The sequence below is a fragment of the Theobroma umbraticum genome, unplaced genomic scaffold (assembly GCF_002168275.2).
Source record: "Theobroma umbraticum cultivar Fairchild unplaced genomic scaffold, ASM216827v3 scaffold_51.0, whole genome shotgun sequence".
NCBI lineage: Eukaryota > Viridiplantae > Streptophyta > Magnoliopsida > Malvales > Malvaceae > Theobroma > Theobroma umbraticum.
In genome coordinates this window covers 4970190-4991109 of record NW_018397260.1, presented here as the reverse complement: position 1 = coordinate 4991109, position 20920 = coordinate 4970190, and the positions used below count along the sequence as shown (strand labels likewise).

General features: G+C 33.0%; 2 protein-coding genes across 3 annotated transcripts; both read left to right on the top strand.

Annotated features, from left to right (window-relative positions):
- The first annotated feature begins 13260 nt into the window (after positions 1-13260).
- LOC110416783 (low affinity sulfate transporter 3-like) lies at positions 13261-18146 on the top strand. Of its 2 annotated transcripts, XM_021428867.2 has the most exons (12): positions 13284-13763; positions 13855-13903; positions 14083-14290; positions 14383-14557; positions 14767-14832; positions 14912-15142; positions 15239-15365; positions 15520-15806; positions 17117-17310; positions 17389-17474; positions 17566-17642; positions 17732-18146. In XM_021428867.2, exons 1-12 carry the CDS (start codon positions 13434-13436, stop codon positions 17882-17884), a joined length of 1983 nt encoding a protein of 660 aa, XP_021284542.1. In that variant the 5' UTR covers positions 13284-13433; the 3' UTR covers positions 17885-18146. The 2 variants fall into 2 exon arrangements, with proteins under 2 accessions (XP_021284543.1, XP_021284542.1); XM_021428868.2 differs by lacking the exons at positions 17117-17310; positions 17389-17474; positions 17566-17642; positions 17732-18146 and adding an exon at positions 16178-16573 and having other exon boundaries at positions 13261-13763.
- A 946-nt stretch (positions 18147-19092) lies between these two features.
- On the top strand, positions 19093-19981 carry LOC110416784 (zinc finger CCCH domain protein). Its single transcript, XM_021428870.2, has 2 exons — positions 19093-19231; positions 19572-19981. Exons 1-2 carry the CDS (start codon positions 19139-19141, stop codon positions 19704-19706), a joined length of 228 nt encoding a protein of 75 aa, XP_021284545.1. The 5' UTR covers positions 19093-19138; the 3' UTR covers positions 19707-19981.
- Positions 19982-20920: the final 939 nt, after the last annotated feature.

The following is a 20920-nucleotide window of genomic DNA, read 5'->3' as shown; positions in this document are numbered from 1 at the left end:
ATGTTAATTTGTTATGATAAATATTAATACAATATGATAATTTGACATTATGACACTCTCATTTGTCATTATAAAAAATCAACATATCTCGTCAACGTTATGTGAATATAAAATAATAAATATTATTTTGATTAATAATAATTAATTAACTGATAGTTATAATAACTTATTTAACTAAAAATATATATAATTAATTACTTTTGTGGTTGATAGGTTAAGGCTCTTAGTTAATGTTATGTATTTGCTTGTGAGATATCTATCATGTCATATGGCCAAATATCTTATTGTGCAGTGCTGAGTTTTTGTAAGGGTACAAGCATTTTACCCAAGTCAAACTTTTTATGCTAATGAAAGTCTTTTGTTAGACAAGTTAAAAACTTAATATGGTATTATGGCATTAGAAGAATAAAGAAATTTTTTTTAAAAAAATATAATTAAGTATTTAATTGAACATAATAAAAAATAAAAGTTTATATCAAATTTCTTAAATATTTTTAAAACTTTTTAAACTTGTTATATTTTTTATTTTTTTAAAAGCAAATTAATAAAACTTAATGGCGTGGACTAATTGGAACAAAATATTAATAACTCACAAACATGATAGTTTGTATACATAGCACATCCAAAAAATTATTATTTAGAGATTGAGTGGTTTTTCGTACATAATATTAATATTTTTTTGATAATATTGATATCATTCAAAGACTTTTTATTTTTTTTGTACATGTCATTCAAAGGTTTTTCACAAACATGTAAATTCAATTTTAACGATACATTTTATTTACAAAATGAAACAGAATAGTTATTTTGTGAGAATAGAATAAAAAAGAAATATAATGAAATTATTATTATGTAGTTTGATTCATGTAATGAAATAGAGTAAGAATTGTTATTATGATTTATTTTAATGTTTGGTTGGTGAGAATAACTTTAGAATAATCTAAGAATAAATGATAAAATGATAAAACTATCCTTTTGTTATAATAAAATTTATTTTCATAAAAAAATAAATTCTATTTTCATTAAATATCAATAAATTATTATTAAATTATTAATAGTTTTAATTTATTATTACATTATTGAATAATTTACTATTAAATTAGTTATATGATTTTTAATTGTAATAATTTGAATCATTTATCTCTATTTGTATTTTTCATGTCTTAATCTTTTAATTTACATTTTCATTAAACATCAATAATTTATTATTAAATTATTAAATAATTTATATTAAATTAGTTATATAATTTTTATTTTAATTATTTGAGTATTTTTCTTTATTTGTATTTTTTATTTTCTAATCTATTAATTTCTATTTTTATTAAAAATTAATAATTTATTAATTGATATAATTTTTATTTTAATTTCTTTTCATTTTTCTTTATTTTTTCTCCTTTTCGTCTCTTCTTTCCTTTTTCTCTTCGGACATTGGATAGCTAATTTGGCATTGGCCCAAGCCATAGCTAGCGTTGAAACGCCGACCTGGCCAATGGTGCCACCATATCTAGCACTTCCTACGACCACATTGGTGCTCCAATGGCTAGATTTGGCTACAACCATCATCAAATCGGCACTCCAACATCACCGTGGTTTATTCGATGGCCGACAATAGAGAACTTGGTGATGACAACAGTGGTTGTGGAGGAGGACGATTGCAAACTTGCTTAGAGAGAAGGGGCGGGAGGTAGATTAAGAAGAGAGAGAAAGAACAAAATAAAAAAGAGAAAAAATAAAAGATCTTATATAGTGCTAAGGTTGTAATTATTTCTACTTAATAGAGATATTTTCATCCAAAGATATTTTTGCCTTATTCCATCAATTATGGAATGGCCAATAATAGGGAAAGAGGTGAATGGTTAAGGTCTTCTTTGGGGAATAGCTATTCTTTGGAATGGCTATTTTTAACAGCAAAATGCAACCAAACAGGAGAATAAAATTGTGAAAGGAATAGGGTGGGAATGGCTTAGCTATTCCTCATATAAAATGTGTCATAAATTTTCAAAATGAAAGGTAAATCAATCTGAGGTTAAGAGTTTACCTTTATAATGAGTATGAAGTACGTATATACCTTGTAATTAATTAATTACAGTTCTATATATACCATTTTATAAAGCAGGAAATATTGACTTTAAGTAAGGGTACACTAATTAAGGTGGCCAAATCAATGTGAGAGCGTCTTAATTAGAATATATATATATATATATATATGTTACTATATATGTTGTTTTTTTTTGTGAAAAGTAAACTTTTATTATTATCAAAAAGCAATAAGATAAAAGGTTATATCAAAATTGTTTTAAATTATAACATGCTCAAGACTATTGACCTTATTAAATTATCAAGAATATATTTCAAGATTGTTTTAAAGTTATAACATGCTCAAGACTATTGAAGCGTGTTATATCAAAATTCTTTATCCTGTTTTAGATAAGATATTGACTATACAAATAGCTCGTGCATAAAATATGATTATCGTTTATGATTTAAATTATGTACCAAAATATGACCACTTATTAAATTTTATGTAAGTAAACGATTGGGTACATAACAGCATGGAATTGTAAGAGAGAAAAGTATGTGTTTTAACTTTAAAATATATTCACGTCTTAACAGAGAGTTGACCATCTTCGATTATGACTGCTAATTGATTATCCAAGGCATGAGGGTTCCAGCTAATAGTACAGACGTGAGAATTTTAAGCCAACAAAATATAATAAAGGCCCAAGACGCGAAATTCCTTTTTCCCTCAAGATTACTAGTGCCGAAGCGCAAATATAGTGATGATAAATTTATGTGCCTATGAAAGAAAATGTTTGATTTTCATTGGATTTCAATCCAAAAAAATATATCTATTAGATGGAAGAAGGTTTTTATTTATAACGGCAAGATCTAACATTTTACTTCATCCAATTACATAATACTTTTATTGCAAAAAGTTGAATCTATTTTAATATCACTTATTATGAGTCTATTTTTTTAATTAAAAAATATACGTGTTAGGTAAACGAAGATGCTTATTTATAAGTTTAAAACTCATCTTTATCTTTTATTGATTAATGATTCGGACGTGACTTGTGAGTCGAAATGTTTTCAATCTTCATTGTGAAATTCAGAAACTTGTATAATTGCTTGATTTCTAATAAATCTCTTTTGATTTAGTCGAAAAGAGAAAATGCCTCACCTCTTAATTGTATTAAGATAATGGATCACTTAAAAGTTTAATAATTAAAGCTAGTAGGAAGTGATTGAGAACTATTATGTTTACATTACAATGATTAAATTAATTAAATTAGAAATTTTGTAACTTTCGTGTGCCACCTGTTATTTTATGACGCACCGTAACCCCACCATTTTGACTTTGGTGAGGGGTCCGTGCGTTCGCTTGGTGTGGAGCTCTCGGGTGCAAATCGAAACAAAGAAAGAGAGAGAGGAGAGGGCTACCTTTGGAGGGCTCGGATCTCTCTCCGGTGAGGGAGGTGATTCTCACAGCCTGCGGATCCTTGCACGGCATGTTGAGGCGAGCTTGGAGAGCCCGGTCTTGGGCAGTGGTGTTGCCGGATGGCGGGATTCCGGCGACCGAAACTTGGAGAGCTCGGTTTCACCGATCCGGGAGGTATTTCAAGCGACGGTTGGCGCGGAGAGCACCGCAAGGAGGAGGCTAACGCATCAGTTCTGGTCGCGTTGGTTTTGGTCGAGTTTGACCGAAAACCAGTTCCCGGAGAAGACGACCGGTGACCGGATTCCGGCAACCTCCGGCGACCGACCCGGATTTCGACGGGGATGCTACCCCGGGGGTTTTGACGCGCTGCGGTTCCAACGGCGACGTCGGTTTCGTCATCCGACGCACGGTTTTGGAGATACGGGACAGCGGACTTCCGAGGCGCATTTCGGGCCGTCAGGAAGTCGGAAGTGATCGCGGATTGCACGTACGCGATCACAGGAGCATCGAGCACGCATCTGGAGCACAGACGGGTGGTGGCGGGCGCATTCCTGTCAGAGCCGATATTTCGGGATTTGTGCGGGCCCACTTTGTGTTCACTATTTCGCATTGTATTTCCCGAACAACATTTATTCAGTGTGACTAGTTTCCGCACTTATTTGCATTGTATTTCTCAGAGCGGTTTTCGACGATCGAGTGTGTGGTGCAAGTGAAAAGACACACACCCAACACCACCCCCCTCTTTTAATTTCTTATAATTATATATTTTTACAAATAATTAATTAATCTTATTTTGGTTATTTTCTCACCCACTTATACAAGTGGGTGGCTTTGGATCAATGCTAATTAAAAAAGAGATAATGACAATGATGAGAGCTTAATTAAGCATGACTGGTTAAAAAATTGGAGGGGGCCGGGGAGCACCCTACAGCTAATTGCCGTGATACTTATAAGTTATAGCCATTGGCCAGCGCATGCAATGATGTATCAATGTACAATATTAGCTTCAATTTTCATGGAATACTTTAGAAGAAATCAGACAACATTGGAGTATTTAATTAATTAGAAAAACTAATGAAATCTTATCCAGTGCAGTAGGTATTCATACACATGGAAGTTGACTTCGAAATTCAAAGCTCGAAAAAATAATGAAAATGTAATTGAGTTGGTCGGTTTCAAAATTATCCATCTCAATGCCTCGTCAACTCTCTCCCTCATAATTGAGTGGTTAAAAACATCCCAAGTCATTCTTATTATTTTTATAATTTGGATATATGTTAATTTCAAACATTTTTTTTCAACATATATAATTTTGGATTACATGAAAAGAAAGTAATTCTCTTTTATCGTAATAATTTCATCTTACTTTTCCTATAATTTGTTTGAAATTACTTTTAAGTTGATGTTTTAAGTTTTAAGCACGGATATATCTTAAATCGTTAGGAACAAATTAATTAATTTTATACAAAAACATTAATTAAGCATAATTGATATCTTCTAAATGAAAAGAGAACCACCTACTGTCAGATTTTCTAGGGTTAGTGAAGTCATCCCTCTCCACCAACAGCTTAGGTACTATATGCATTTCCATGTTATATTGTTTGAATAATACCGATAGTGATTGCATGAGATCTCCTCATCTCCTGAAAGGTGAAGAACAAATAAATATAAAATTATTAGGCGGAGAATTCCCTCTGTCTCACCTTATATATATGGATAATTACTTGTTTATAATTAATTGGTGTTATCTTAAAATGGTTGATAAGCCAAAGAGCACCTTTCAATCTTGCAACATGTGGGGGAAATAACTCGGAGGAATTCCAAATAAGGCAATAATGGAAGAAAAAATAGTGAGAGTTAGCACCAATGGGATATTAATCCTACTAAATAATTTGCGCTTCTCTCTAATTCAGTGTCTCAATGATTGATATGAAATGAAATGAAACTTGCAAGGAAACCGTCTCATGGTCAGCTCATCCACTCTTGCAATGCTTTTATTTTCTTTTAATTCATATAGTATTTGTAATGGCAATTGAGGAGACATGATTATCAATCTATCAGTTTAAGTGTAGTAGAGTATAGCTATTAGCCGGTGGTGTTATCAATGAATAGAAAAGCAGGATTAGGTCTTTGTGCGTGTAGCCTAACTTTTTTTTTTTTTGTCTCGATCAAAAGAAAGTTTAGTAATTAAGAAATCAAAAGGCTACAAAGATAGAGGAGATAAGAAAAGCCTAAGATGTCAAAACAAGCCAAACAGATACAAGGAAAGCAGGAAGCAATACATCTAAAACCACCACACCTAAAATAAACATATAATTCGACTAATAGGATTACCTGAAAAGAACAAGAAGCTTGAACTGACGAAAACAGAGGGAAAAAAATGGTAGCTGACTCATCTCAACCGGGAACAATCGTAAATTATGAAAATATCGTTCTTTGTGCATTTCCCTTTCAACCAATCCAACCAAAGAATGTGGCTTCTGCTTCAAAGTAAACAGAATCCTGAGCTCTTATCAACAGTTCGAAGATTGCTGTCATATACCACCTTTTTTAAAGTTTCAGACCATGAATGAGTTTTCAAGATAGTTGTGGCTTTCTTTACAGATAAGGATTCTTTTTTATCCACCTCCCAAACTAGTTGACCATCCTTCTCGTTATCTAAATGACTCCCTTTGATATCTGTAATAATTCGTCACAAGACTCTTGCATGTGCTTAGAATTTTAAATAATATCTCACTCAAGTATCTATAAAATAAAATTTTAAGTGATAGTTGTATAAATGATATTTAGACTTGAGATGATTGGGTTACCTTGCATATAGAGTGTTATAGTACTTGATAAAGTCTTTAACGGTCTTAACCAATGATATTCATAAAAGATGAATGTTGGATGTAGTATGAAACACATGAAAGTAATTGAATGATCGATAGGGAGTTCATTATCTTAAGTGATACTAAAGGAAATATGCCAATTTTGCCTTGATACATAACAAATTGAAAGAGTCTTAGGCAAGGCAAACTGAGAATCCAAGAAAAGGAGTTTTTCAAATCTCATTAAAGGGAGTTGATTACAAATATCAAGAACTAACATTACATAGACAACATAGAGAAGACACAGAGCCATGTACTATGTTTTGTCAAGATATTAGTAAATGAAGGAATATTAATTATAAAAGACTGATTACTAAAAGATTGAGTCAAACTTAAAAATTAATAATAAATGTCAAAGTGTTTATTTCGAATTATAATTTATTTTTATTATTAATATGTTAAGAGCTTAATATGTCATACACATTAAGGATGACTTCATGAGAAAGTAAAATGGGGAAGTGAAGTTAAACTTAATTGTATTAAAATTATGACTTAAAAGAGATTATTTGAAATGATCAATTAAATCATAAGCGTAATTTTGCAATAACTTAATAGTGAAGTTAACTTTAATTTGCTCATTTAAATATAATGTTATAAGCTGACCTAATTAAGTGGCTAAGTGCTGAAAAAGAAAAAGGGAGAGGAGGTTCGGCAACCCCAAGAGGGAAGGGAACCCAATTGGCATTGCACACTTTTCCCTTTACCAATTGATGACTGGTTTTTCTTCCTCTGATTTAGCTTTTCAATTTCGACTTTTACCTTGAAAAGTGTAAAAATTAGAAGTCACTTAGCCTTTCTAGCACAAGGTTTGGTCATCCCAAGCATTCTCAATCCTCCTTGGAGTTTTCTCATTGACCATTCATGTGGGTTGCCGTTAGAGGTAATATGTTGGTTTCTTGATTTCGACTTCAATGATCAAAAAAATATACAACTCTTCTCCAATGATTGTATTTTACATTAAACAAAACAAAAATAATCCTACTTGAACGGAAAAATTTTAATTTCCACTACATGATGACTCTCATTAAATGTCATTTTCCCTAGAGCATGTTTGTGCATCAAAAGTTTGATAAAGTTTATGAATTTTTTTAAAGTAAAATACATTGATATTCTTAATTTTTGACCATAATTATATATGATTTATTAATTTTTAAAATAGACCATCCATCTTAAACATGTAAATGACTTTAATGTCTAAATGTGAAATGTCTAAAATGATTTTTTTTTTACTATTTTTATTCCACTCAGATGGACTGGTGACGCTCTTTTACACCAACTAACCACCCTGAGACTGAATTTAGTCGTAAAATACTAAATTCGGCTGATCTTCCCAAGAGAATGCAAAATTTGACTACACACCCCAAATCTCGAGCTCCCATTAGGAGCATCTTGGGGAGCATGAACTGAATGCAATAGATCTGGTGTTCCCTTGATGCATTCCCCAAGAAAGCATCAAATCTAGTGCTCCCCAAAGGAGAGCCGCTGATCATGGGGTGGTCAAGTTGAGAGGTTTTTTTTTTTGAAAAGAAAAAAAATAAAAAATAAAAAATATAAGTTATAAGTAGTAATTTTTAAAATTAATGAAGAGAAAAATTATCTTAAAAATATCATCATGTTATTAAATTAATAAAAATATTGACATTTGACTAATAACAAGACTTATATCTATAGCGAAAATATTTTTTTGGAATGAACTATCTATTTTGAAAACTAATAGACTTGTATATAATTATAATAAAAAATTGAGAGTTTCAATGTATTTTGTCCTTTTTATTATTATTTCTAACTAAAAATAATGATTATGTATACAAAAATTATTATTAAAATTTTAACAAAATTATTATACGAATATAAATTTCCTAAGATACTACTATATTTAAATAATTGACCCAAAAAAGATAGTAAAAAAGGATAAATTACAGAAGAATATCTTGTGATATGAGGTAGAATAAATTTTTTCCATGAAATTTAAAATTTGATACTTAATTGCTCGATATTTATTTACTACTTAACACCGTTAACATTATTTTTAAGAATTTTCAAATACTTTTAAGTTTTATTTTTTTATTAATATTAATTAATGAATAAGAGATATTGTAATTAGTTTATTCTTAAAGGTGTCAATAAACAAATTTTATTTGGTTTCAAATCGTGAAATACCTTTTTCTTCTCTATGTTAAATAAAAATATTAAAAAAAAGAGTGATACAAAGGCAAATGATCCTCCAATTGGTAGGACGGATGATCCTCCAAAGAAGTCAAATCATTTTCCCCCTTAAAAATCTTGTATTAATTGCTTTTTAGTGTGCCATTAGTTAATTGATAATGATATATAAAATAATTTTAACATAATGCTCAACTAAGTCTTTAAATTATTGAAGAAAATTTAAATAAATTTATATTCTTTTATTAAATTTAATCAAGTTTTTATATTTTTATTTTAAATCAAATAAGTTTTTATGACTAATAATTAATTAATTATCATTAATCAAAATATCACTTATAATTTTATATTCATATGATACTGACATGACGTAAATATAAAGTAAAAAATACCGCATGATGATATTATCATGTTAAATTAGCACGTTATGTCATCTTTAATTATGATATGTTAGTACATCATATCATTATTAATTATAATATGTTAACATGTTACATCGATATTATATGATATGAAATGACAAATGAAATTTTGATTAAATCTATTATTAGACTTAAGGGCTTCTTTGATCAAAAATAAAAATATAAAAATTTATTTTACTCAAAAGAAAAATACAAATATTTCATTAAAAGCAACAAAAATATAAAAAAAATTTAATTTTTTAAAACTAATTTAAGAGTTTTTTTGAATATTATGTCAATAATTATATACTCTATTTGTCGCCTGGCGTTAGCATGGCTGGGATTAGAGGTATTTGTGGGGGCTTTTATGCCCAATTAGCTCTAAAAGTAAAATACATAAAACGTGCATCGATCTGGTATGGAAGAAGTTGGAATATTTTGGTTTAGAAAAACACTTATACGAGTGCATGATCATAGTTTATAAGTTTGGGACAGACAAAACAGAGATAATGGAGACCAACAATTGGTCTTTCTTCTTTAAGAAGGAAAATCCATTAGCTAACTATATATCCAAAAATTAACTCAAATTTCCAGAGAAGTAGATACCATGCACAATCTCATGTTCATTCATTATTTTTCAGCATTCCATAATCCTCATAATACTACATGCTTCAAAGTGCACAAAATTAACAGAATGGCATGGTATTCCTTGAAGCTGGCATTGTGGCTGGGAGTGCAGTAGAATGTTAAGTGTGATGGTCTTCTCTAGGAATAAAAAATTGTTGGTTTCCTGGAATTGGCAATCAAACCGATATATTCTTTGAGAGAGGCAAATTAGAGGACCTTCTGAAAAAGGAAAAAATCTAGCCGATTTCATTCAAGTGATAAGGGCGGAAGGGTAAGGAACTGAAGAGCAATGTTTGACTTGCATATACTGCAGGCAGCACCAGTGAATTCTAGCACATTGTGCAGTGGCAACCTTCACCTTACCATGATTTCCTCAACAAGGAACACCGGCAGCAGCATTTTTCAAACGGCGAAGACTTGGGATACGTAAAAGAAGAATATATGGTGATTGACACAAGGCAAAACATGAAAGAGATGGAACAGTCTTGGAATCTTAAGTTAGTGGGTCGGCAGTCCAATCCCAACGTTTGGCTGACAATGTTGGTGCTCTCCTTTTAGATTAGAGGAGCACAATCAGAGAATGACGGGGAGAACAGAGGGCAACAGATAAGAGGATGAAGATGAGGGGCGCTTTGGAAAAATGTTTCTTTCGAGGGATTGGAGCCAAAGGACACCGTGTGACAGAAAGCCATGATCCAGCGCCAATCTTTGAATCTCCTCCACACGTATAGGTTCTATTAATAATGAGTTTGCGGACCCAAAGAACTTGTATCCCAACACGTGATCTTTCCACTCTTTTTCGAATGCCCTGAAGACCATTTTGGGGATATCTTGCTTCCACGTTTATCAGGTACAGGACCCATAACTTTTGTTATCCAAGCAGAATCAAAGGCAGTGACCCCTCAATTTCCCATCTAAACCATATGTCGTATGATGTAGGAAATATACAGCGACCGGAATAATGGTTTTCTTTTTTTCTATTATAGGCTCTTTTAGGTTTCGATCAATTGTAATCATGGCCATGATTAATGCAGTATAGGTGGTTATCGTTCCTAAATGTTGCAACTTGCAAAATATATGGTGGGGAATTTCTTTTCTAGTGCTAAATATACATGGCTAGAAACGAGAAAGGGTGATGAATTCTCTTGCAAAATATGCTAATCCAAATCGATTAAAAATTCTATTTGCACTTAAATTGATTAAATATTAACAGTTATTAGCTACCTAGATTCTACTCTTAACTTGATTAAACTCTGAACTCAATAATTAGTTACATGATTTAAAACCTAAACTAATTGGAATTCAAAAAATGATATTCAAAAATCACATTTATGAATCAAAATTAAAATTAAAAATCATATTTACACCACTTATGAATTCGAACAAGTAATCAATGAATCAATCAATTACAACCTATATGTAAATTTAGAAACCAAAGTGTAATATTATAAATATAAGATTAAAATTAAAAACTTAACAAATATTTTCTTTTTCCGTACTCAAAACAAAAACAGGTATTATGCTGACTATTCAAATTAAAGTATCTAAATCCCACTCAATCAACTTAGGTATTGTTAAGTAGTGATACACACATATTGCAATTCCTTTATATGGTTTTTGTACATGAAAAAATGCGAAGGGAATTTCTGTTTATGAGATGGTGCATGTGTCCACCATAGCTAACGATTTTATTGAAATATGGTAGATACAAGTGAAGATGAAGGAGCTCTGTTACAAAAGCATCATCACCCAAACACAGCAACCCCAACACATATAACCACGTACATATCCAAGCACAATAGACATATTCCCCCACATTAATACGCAGACACTGACCTTTCAAAAGAAAAAATATGCAGACACTGCATTCACGCAACACAATCCATGAACCACATACCTCCACCTTCTGCACTATCCTGGACATGGCTTAGAATATTTAGAAATCCTCCATCCTAGACCCAACTCACAGATAAATCATTTCAATCAACTCCCAACTTTGCAAGAGAGTCTGTACATTGGTTAATTTCTGTAAAAGCATTCCAAATTAAAGAGCGCACAGCCAATGTACACCAATTGCTATGTTATTGGATAAATAACATTCTAACCATCTTATTTGATAAATAAGATGCCTTCCTCATATAGGGCGAGAGAATTCCCTGATTATCATGTTACATAACACACATTCATGAAAGGTCCTATTCTTGCACACCAGACAGATGTGCTAAGTTTTAGGTTTTTTGTCTTTAACTGACTGGTAACAAAACCAAACACAAATACACCAGACAGAAACGTGCACGTCTAATACTCGGCGCTGAACAAAAAAGGAAAACAAATGAATGCACTCTAACTAATAAGAAACTTCAATCATTGAACAATTTATCCATTTGGGTCTAATCAGTCATTATGATTCATTGAAAATCATTTACTGTCAATGGGCATCTACCACTATGACAATGTTTTAACAAGTAGTGCTCTTAAACCACTCATTTTCATTTTTGTCATGTATGAATCAATAGAAATGGTGTGCTTTGGTCATTTTTCACCCAAAGCAATAGAAAATGGTATAGCATAATTACAGCGGCTTGTTCCTTAACTCCAACTCCTGATGAATCTGGTCTACTCTTCGCTTTAAGTTCGGTTTGCCCCTTGAAATCGACTTGCCATAAGTGCAACCATATGTTAACACCACAATCCATTTTATGAAGCACAAATGGATCACAGTGTGACGGTAAAGTCGGCAGAGTCAGTCAGGAAATTAATAACTTTCTTTTTATATTAGGTACCATTTGAATTATGATCTGATCAAAAACTTAAATCAGTAGTTTATTCAGGAGCCAATATTTTCATGTAAGAACTTCCAGAACATGTTGAATCACCCGAAATACCTAAAATGAAAAATCTTCTCCAGGTTATCAAGGAGTGTACCCTTGGGTCTTTGATCTTTTAGTGGAAGAAGTTAAAAAGAAATCGAGAGTGCCACCTCTCATCATTTGTTTGTTTGGAAAAAGAGAAAAAGATTCGTTGCTAATTCATATAAACGAACCAATAGCCGTCAGCCAAATCAAGGAAAAGAAAATGAAGAAAAAATTCAGTTGCATTTGAACATGCATTGTTTGTAATCAAGTCTCATGTTTTGTTTTTAGAAAAGAGGGTTCATATGCTTTAACAAGAGAATATAGAAAATGTGTAAAACAATTACAATATGCTTGCTTACATGTTGTACTCAGATAATGGATTCTTGAACCATGGACTGATAACCAGCAATCCAATAAGACAGTGTGAACCTTGCCTGGAATTTTCTTAAGCCTGTCATGTACCAAATAATTAACAGTGAAATTCTTGTTCTTCATGAATGCATCGATGTAATGACTGCCCTGCTCTTTAAACAGGGCAAACTCTGCTTTTGCTGGATCTAGCAGCAAAATCTAATGGGTGCTAATCATTAGGATCTAATCTACATCATAATAATTTTAATATAACTTATTTGTCACTTGAGCATCATTATTGTTTGGCTTGTTTGTTACTTTGTTTAGAAGAAATATTCCAAATCCACATTATAATTATCCATTTCTAATGAAGCACTTGAAAGCCCCTTCTAAAAAATGCCAATTATACATGTCTTTAAGTGTTTACTCACATTTTCTTCTTATTGATCTGGTACTATGAAGAAATGATTATTTTCCTTTATAACCTTAGGTTTGGACACAAGACAATATGATCCCACGTCAGCTGTGTTACTCCTAAAATTTTAAGTCATTCTTGTATATATATAAATGGTCCAGACAATGTTAACATTCTCACACTCTAAACACAATTCATAAACTGTACTTTGTTTTCAGTATTTTCCAATTATTATGGAGTGGTTATGTTTCTAGTATCATATAACATATAGCTAGCTCAGCGAGTGAGTTCACTCAAACACTTCAAACAATTATGGGTTCCTTGCCTAACGAGACCTTCTCTGTGGAGGAGCAGCAGCAGCAGCTAGCCCTGGAGGATGCCTGTCGAACTGAGAGAAAAAAGTGGTTGATCAATTCACCTGACCCTCCTAGTTTATGGCAGGAACTTGTTAGTGCTATCAGAGGAAGTGTCTTTCCTCGTGGAAGAAAGCACTCCTCATCGACCGGGGGGAGACATGCCGCTGCCATGTCATTCCTCCAAGGTCTATTTCCACTCCTCAGCTGGGGAAGGACTTACAAGGCTTCAAAATTTAAGCATGATTTAATGGCGGGTTTAACTCTTGCAAGTCTTAGCATTCCTCAGGTATAGAGAGCTCTCCTTTTTCTTATGTTTCTGTGTGTTACTAAGCATATTTATGTTCTATTTGTTCCAACCCTTAAAAACTTTTTTGCAGAGTATTGGATATGCTAATTTAGCGAAACTTGATCCTGAATACGGCCTATGTAAGTTGCTGAAAGCAAAGTCTATTATCATGATTGAAGTTTCGCAAGAATTATTTTTGTCCAATCCATTAAAGCAGCCTGCAGTCTACCTATTTAGGAAGAGACAAGATAAGCTGAATCTACATTTTTCCTTATACTGATATATGTATTTCTCTTTGGTTTGGGCTTGTTTCATGTAGACACAAGTGTCGTCCCGCCTCTTATTTATGCTTTAATGGGGAGTTCGAGAGAGATAGCTATCGGACCGGTGGCTGTGGTTTCAATGCTGCTATCTTCCATGATTCCAAACCTGGTGGATCCTGCAGCTGACCCCATTGGGTACAGAAGGCTAGTATTCACTGTGACATTCTTTGCTGGAACTTTCCAAGCCATATTTGGATTGTTCAGGTAAGAAATCCTTTTGCAGTTGAATTGACGTTTTCCTGTGATCAACGCACAAGTTCTTCTCTGACAAACAATTTGCTATCTGATATTCACAGATTGGGCTTCCTTGTGGATTTTCTTTCACATGCTGCAATTGTTGGATTCATGGCGGGTGCAGCCATCGTCATAGGCCTTCAGCAACTTAAGGGACTATTTGGAATGAGTCACTTCACCACTAAAACCGATGTGATATCAGTCTTGCACTCGGTTATCAAATCAGTTCAACATGAAGTAAGTCGTACAGAATCAATTCCCATCATAAGCCTTCATTTTGTTTGCCATCAAAAAAAAAATTAAACTTTGCACGTATAATCTGAGTATGAATGCTTAGATTGATGTTTCTCCAGTTTGGAATCTTTGGTTTCCCTGCTGTTCATTTTCTGGTTGTCAGAACTTTTTAAAAGTAGTCTTATCTCACCCTTTTTGCCTTTCTCGAACAGTGGTATCCTCTGAATTTCGTCCTCGGTTGTTTATTCCTGGTGTTCCTCCTAGTCGCCAGGTTTATCGTGAGTAACCAAATTCTTGCTTCCAATTTTAGTAATTTTTTTTTGGTTTAGTAAGTCTGAAGAACCTGTCTGATTTCAGGGAAGAAGAAACAAAAAACTCTTCTGGTTCCCAGCAATCGCTCCTCTTATATCAGTCATATTATCTACCCTGATAGTGTATCTTACCAAAGCTGATAAGCATGGGGTAAAGGTAGTAAAACACATAAAAGGAGGCCTAAATCCGAGTTCACTCCATCAGTTACAGTTTGAAGGCCCCCATGTTGCAGAAGCAGCCAAAATTGGTTTAATTACTGCTATTGTTGCTCTTACTGTGCGTAATTACTATTCATCTCTCCTTTTTTTCTCCTGGCAAACGAAAATCTATATTAGCTTGCATAACATAATTTTACTTAAAAATTAACCTCAGGAAGCCATCGCAGTTGGTCGATCATTTGCTTCAATCAAAGGATACCATTTAGATGGGAACAAAGAAATGATGGCCATGGGTTTCATGAACCTTGCAGGATCTCTGACTTCTTGTTATGTGGCAACTGGTAAGCTACTTTTCTTGGCCAATCGAATATGAAGCTGTAAATTAATGTCATGTTGTCATATTTACATTTACCAAATTCAAATGTACTTACGAAATAATAATGGTTCACTGCCAATACATGGAATAAAAGTCATTTTGCGCATATGTGTTGGCAGGTTCATTTTCTAGGACTGCTGTGAATTTCAGTGCGGGCTGCCAGACTGTGGTGTCAAATATAGTTATGGCCGTCACAGTGCTACTGTCACTGGAGTTGTTTACCAGGCTTTTGTATTACACTCCCATTGCCATCCTTGCTTCCATCATTCTGTCTGCACTTCCTGGGCTTATTGACATTAATGAAGCTTACTATATCTGGAAGGTTGACAAACTAGACTTCCTAGCTTGCATTGGTGCCTTTTTTGGAGTCTTGTTCGCATCGGTGGAGATTGGTCTTCTAGCTGCGGTAATTTTTTTAATATTTTCTTTTTATGCCTTCAACAAAAGGATTATCAGGCAATTATCTTAACATTTGCATTAGTTAGGAACAACCTCGATGTATATATAAGATTTAGAAAGAGATGTCTAGGACGTGCATATCCCACCATTATTGGATGAGTAAATAGCACTATCAGCCCCAGTGATTTATCTTAAGTGCAGATATATAAGCAGGTAAGGTAGGCAGGAATCACCTGCATTTACCCATAATCTCTAGATCTTGTACATAACCAATGAACCTAAACCGCAGCAATCAGACAACTTTACTATAAATTTATTATCTGCTTAAAACATGTGATTATGATCAATAACTCATGATGTGTTATTTCAAATATTCAGTGCTCAAAATTGACAGAATTCAAACTCGTGACTTGTGGGTTCCATCTTATAATTGAGCTCCATAATTCAAGTTCCATAAAATTATATACTCAGGAAGTCAGAAGCTGTCGCCATACCTTCTGGACAAATAATTGTTGCAAAACTTGTGGTGGAACCCCATTCCCCTGTCGCTTGTTGTCCACTACAATTGTATCTGTCACTTTCTGCCTGCTACTCTAGTAAGTAGATTTATATCCGGACTTGCTTATAAGCTAGTGGAAATTGCAATCATAAGAGACAGACATAGATTGGATCCTTCTGAAAAATATTACTATACAGTGTGCGGAAATAGTTCAGTGAGGGACCTCTATTAATGTTTCTACTGTCAATGGACTTCCATGTCAGACTGCTAGATCCTTATTGAGGTTATTTTGAGGTTCTTAATGTATGTTTAACAGAATTTATTGATCAGTAATGATAATGACAATATTGCTATTTGGGTTTAACTAAGACAGTTGAAAGGGTGGAATTTGGGTAAACATCTTAAAGTTTTTCTCCTTCCTGTACCAGGAGAACAAGAAAAATCAGAAGTAGCATATGGCACTTAAAAATCGTGTTCAATTTTCTTAGTTAGGTAGCAATAATTTCAATTAGAGCTGCAAGCTTTGACTCAACCATTCCTGTCACAACTTTAGGGATGCATTCAATTATCACACCAACAATTCCACAAATTTCTTGTATATTTATTCCCCAAGCCTACTCAGAATGCTGATATGCTGTAACTCTACAGCAAAGTACTGATGAAGTTGATCAAATTGATGTCGGTGTTAGTTATTGAATGCACCATGTTAGAAAGTAATATGGATAGATAGCATATTAACAATCATTCTTCTTACAATTGCATATTAAATTGGAAGAGGCGCAATTGTTCCTAATTGGGAAATTTTCCATTCATTGCAGGTAACTATCTCATTTGCCAAGATATTGCTGAATTCCATTCGACCAGCCATTCAACAATTAGGAAGACTACCAAGAACAGATATCTTCTGTGAGATTGATCAATATCCCATGGCCATTAAAACTCCAGGCATCTTGACACTTCGCGTAAACTCTGCATTACTTTGCTTTGCCAATGCCAATTTTCTCAGAGAAAGGTATGTGTAACTGCAATTCACAAGAGAGGAAAGGTAACTCCATTTGAGTTAACAATAACATTGCATTCTTTGTTTCAGAATAATAAGTTGCGTGACAGAGGAAGAAAATGAAACAGAAGAAACCGCAAAAGGCAGAGTTCAAATCTTAATCCTCGACATGTCCAGTGAGTTCAATCATCTGACAGATTTAAAATCATTAAAAAAAAAAAAAACCACCCACTAGACTATAGACTAAGTGGCTTTACTTTGTGACAGATGTGATGAACATTGACACTTCTGGAATTGTGGCACTCGAAGAGCTGCACAACAAGCTGAATTCATCAGGCATAAAAGTAAGCTCATCGCATTGCCATTGCAATCTTAACTATTCCTACTAGTAGTATAATTTGGACATTTGCTTAAATTTACATGTTTTTGGCAGTTGGCAATGGTGAACCTAAGGTGGCAAGCCATACACAAGCTAAAGCTAGCAAAATTTATGGAGAAGATTGGAGCAGAATGGATTTTCCTCACTGTTGGTGAAGCTGTGGAAGAATGCCTTGCTTCTAAATTAGAAAGCACCAACAACTGCTAAAAGCTCCATATATATATAGCTAGGTTTCGATTCCAGTTCTTGATTAATGATTTTTAATCAAGAACTTCACTTAAAAGAATTTGAATAAAGTATGCCTATATATGCTAATGTAGCCTTTGTGGATGCTAATAATTGGCTCCTTTAATTTGTATTGGTTTGATCATGGAAGTCAGAAGCTTTTTTATCTATCTGCAGCGTGGCCTAGATTATGCAGACATGTAAAACATGTTGTATGATATCATGGCTAGCAGTTTTTTCCTTTTTCTTTTCTTAAATTGCATGAAACATATGGATTGACTTTTCCTAGGTTTGCAAGTCTTTATCTATGCCCCAATTTTTTTTAATTATTCATATAACTGATCAGACGTGAGATTTCTATCCTTAAACAAATAAAATTAATAATTAAGTCGAAGATAATGTTACTAATTTGCTTGAGATCCAAAGCTTGATCTAAAACAATTTTATATTAGAATTTTGTGATCATTTTGCTTAATCATATTAGAACAAATCAAAATTGAATGGTAACAATAATTATTTAAATTTTTTTAAAAATATATTGCTTCGAAAAACTCTTGAATTATTTATAAAAATATAAATAAGTTTTTATTTTTTTATTACTGTTAATCAAGTTTTTATATTTTTATTTTTATCAAATAAACTTTTATCACTAATGATTGATTAAATTAGTTAAAATGTCATGTGACTTAATATGCCATTAATGAGGAAAATGAAAATCTTACGTTATCATTCATTATAATATATTAGTATGTCATATTAGTATCATCGAATATAAATTGTCAAGTAATATTTTAGCTAATAAAAATTAATCAACCTTTATTCATAAGAGTTTATTTGATTCACAATAAAAATACAATTTGATTAAATGAAAATAAAAAATAATAACTTATTTAAATTTTTATCAATAATTTAATAACTTTGTCAAGTATTATGAAAAAAATAAAAAAGGAATATTCTTTCGTTCAATAATTATCAAACATGTCATTTAATTGACTTAAACTAAATAAGCAGATCAATCTACATAGAATTAGAGTGTGATTTAAAAAAAAAAGAATTAACTTTATCTGTAGATTATTCTGGAAAAAAAAATTATCTTTATTTGTTGTAAAATTCTTTTAAAAAATTCACAAAAAAAGACACTATATATATTCTGAAACGCCGACGTTTAGCAGTAAGCAAGGCAGGGTGCATATCACGAGTTTTGGTCTCTGTTCTGGAGGAAAAGGAAACAAAAAAATGGGAGCAGAAGGAGAACAAAAGCAAGAGAAGGAACAACCAAGGACCAATCCGATTACGGAATCCCAATTCCTCGCTTGGAAACGCCATAAGGTCCCTCTTTCTTTCTTTCTATCTTTCTCTCTCTATTTTCCCTATATTAATCGTTGATTTTTTCTTTCTAATTCTTTCTGTCGATTAGGGTTTCTATGGTGCTCACTTTCTTATTGAATTTTCACGTAATTTCCAATAAAATCGCATTCATGCCCCAAAAACTGTAGAACTGAGAACTGAATAATTTGAATTTACCATTAAAATCTTAAATGTTTGTGGTGGTCAGACTCCAGAGTCTTAAGAAAATTAAAGGTTCAATTGAACAATTTGTTCAGTTTTTGCAGCATTATTCGGATAGTAGTTATCAGCCTTTTCAACTTATAATTCATGTCATTAGCAGGATGCAGATGCATCAGCTAAGAAAGCTGAGGCAGCTAGGAAACGTGCCGAAGATATAGCAGCAGGGACCGTGCAAATGAATGGGCGGGAGCTTTTCTTGCATGAACCTTGGGTGTTTGATAACTCTCAATATTAAGGTTAGTTTCAAGGAAAGACCACGTAATGCTGATTCCAACTGGGCCTACTGCCTAGAGTCTCTGCCTCTCAAGTTTCTAGTCATGGGTCTCCGTTTCTTCAAGAGAAGGAAGAATTAGTCCTATGGCAAGAGCAAGAAAAATGATTTGTAGGTTTTCTGTCACAACGATGATAGTGTATCTCAATTCAATTTATCCTTTCCCCATTCTTTAGTGTGCTAACTTTTTTATACTTAAACCATTGAGATCAATTGATATTACCATGTTGGTTGATGAATTCGTTTTGGTACTCTTTTATCTATACAGCTTGATTGCTATGGTCATTGTACACTGTGGTTTTGTGGTCTTGTATTTTGGATTGTCATTTATAGCTTTATACTAAGTAAAATTGTGAAAAATGATATTAATGTTTTCAAAGGAATTTCTGGTAACAAGTTTCCTTTGGATCCAGTACTAATTCCACAAACCAGTTGCCTAGTTTCCTGAATTCCTACTTGAAATTTGGAAAGGCTTTTTGCAAGCATATCGGAGGGTAGTCCAATTGTCATCAGATTTTTAACCGATCTAAGCTCCATATGTTGGTTTCACAGAAATCTCATTTTCAATTTCTTGTATAGTTTAAGTATGCAGGCGTCTGCACACACTCACAAAAAGGTGGTAGATGAATGAGGTTAGGGTACCAGGATTGCACTAATTGGCAGGTAGCATGTGTGACTGCAGGTGGTTATAGGGTTAAAGGCAAGTAAGAATAGGTGATGAAAATGTTTTTTATAATGAAGCTTTTTTCTTCTCTACCTATCTGAATCTATTCCTCACAAACCTTAAATGCGAAGCGGAACAAACCCAAGGAACCAAAATAGAAACATTATCTTATGTGCTTAACAGCATTTGGTGATACAATTATGTATAAAAACTTGGATGGTGGATCTTCTCTGTTTTTTAGAATAGGCACTTAACTGCCATGGTATTGTAATGTGAATAAAGAGCCCACGCCTTACTAATATGAGAAGTTTGTATACTCAAATGTCCCTGAATCAAAAACAGGCGAGTTCACGACTTGTAAATTAACCAATAACCGTGTCGGTTCATTAGAGGTCTGTGTTTTTTGGGGACTTGTGGTAGTTATCTAGCCAGCAACACAATGCAGGAGCCCCAATCCTGGTATGAAGGCCAGTCATTTTTCTATTTGAATATTTGTAGCTAATGCCGTATGATT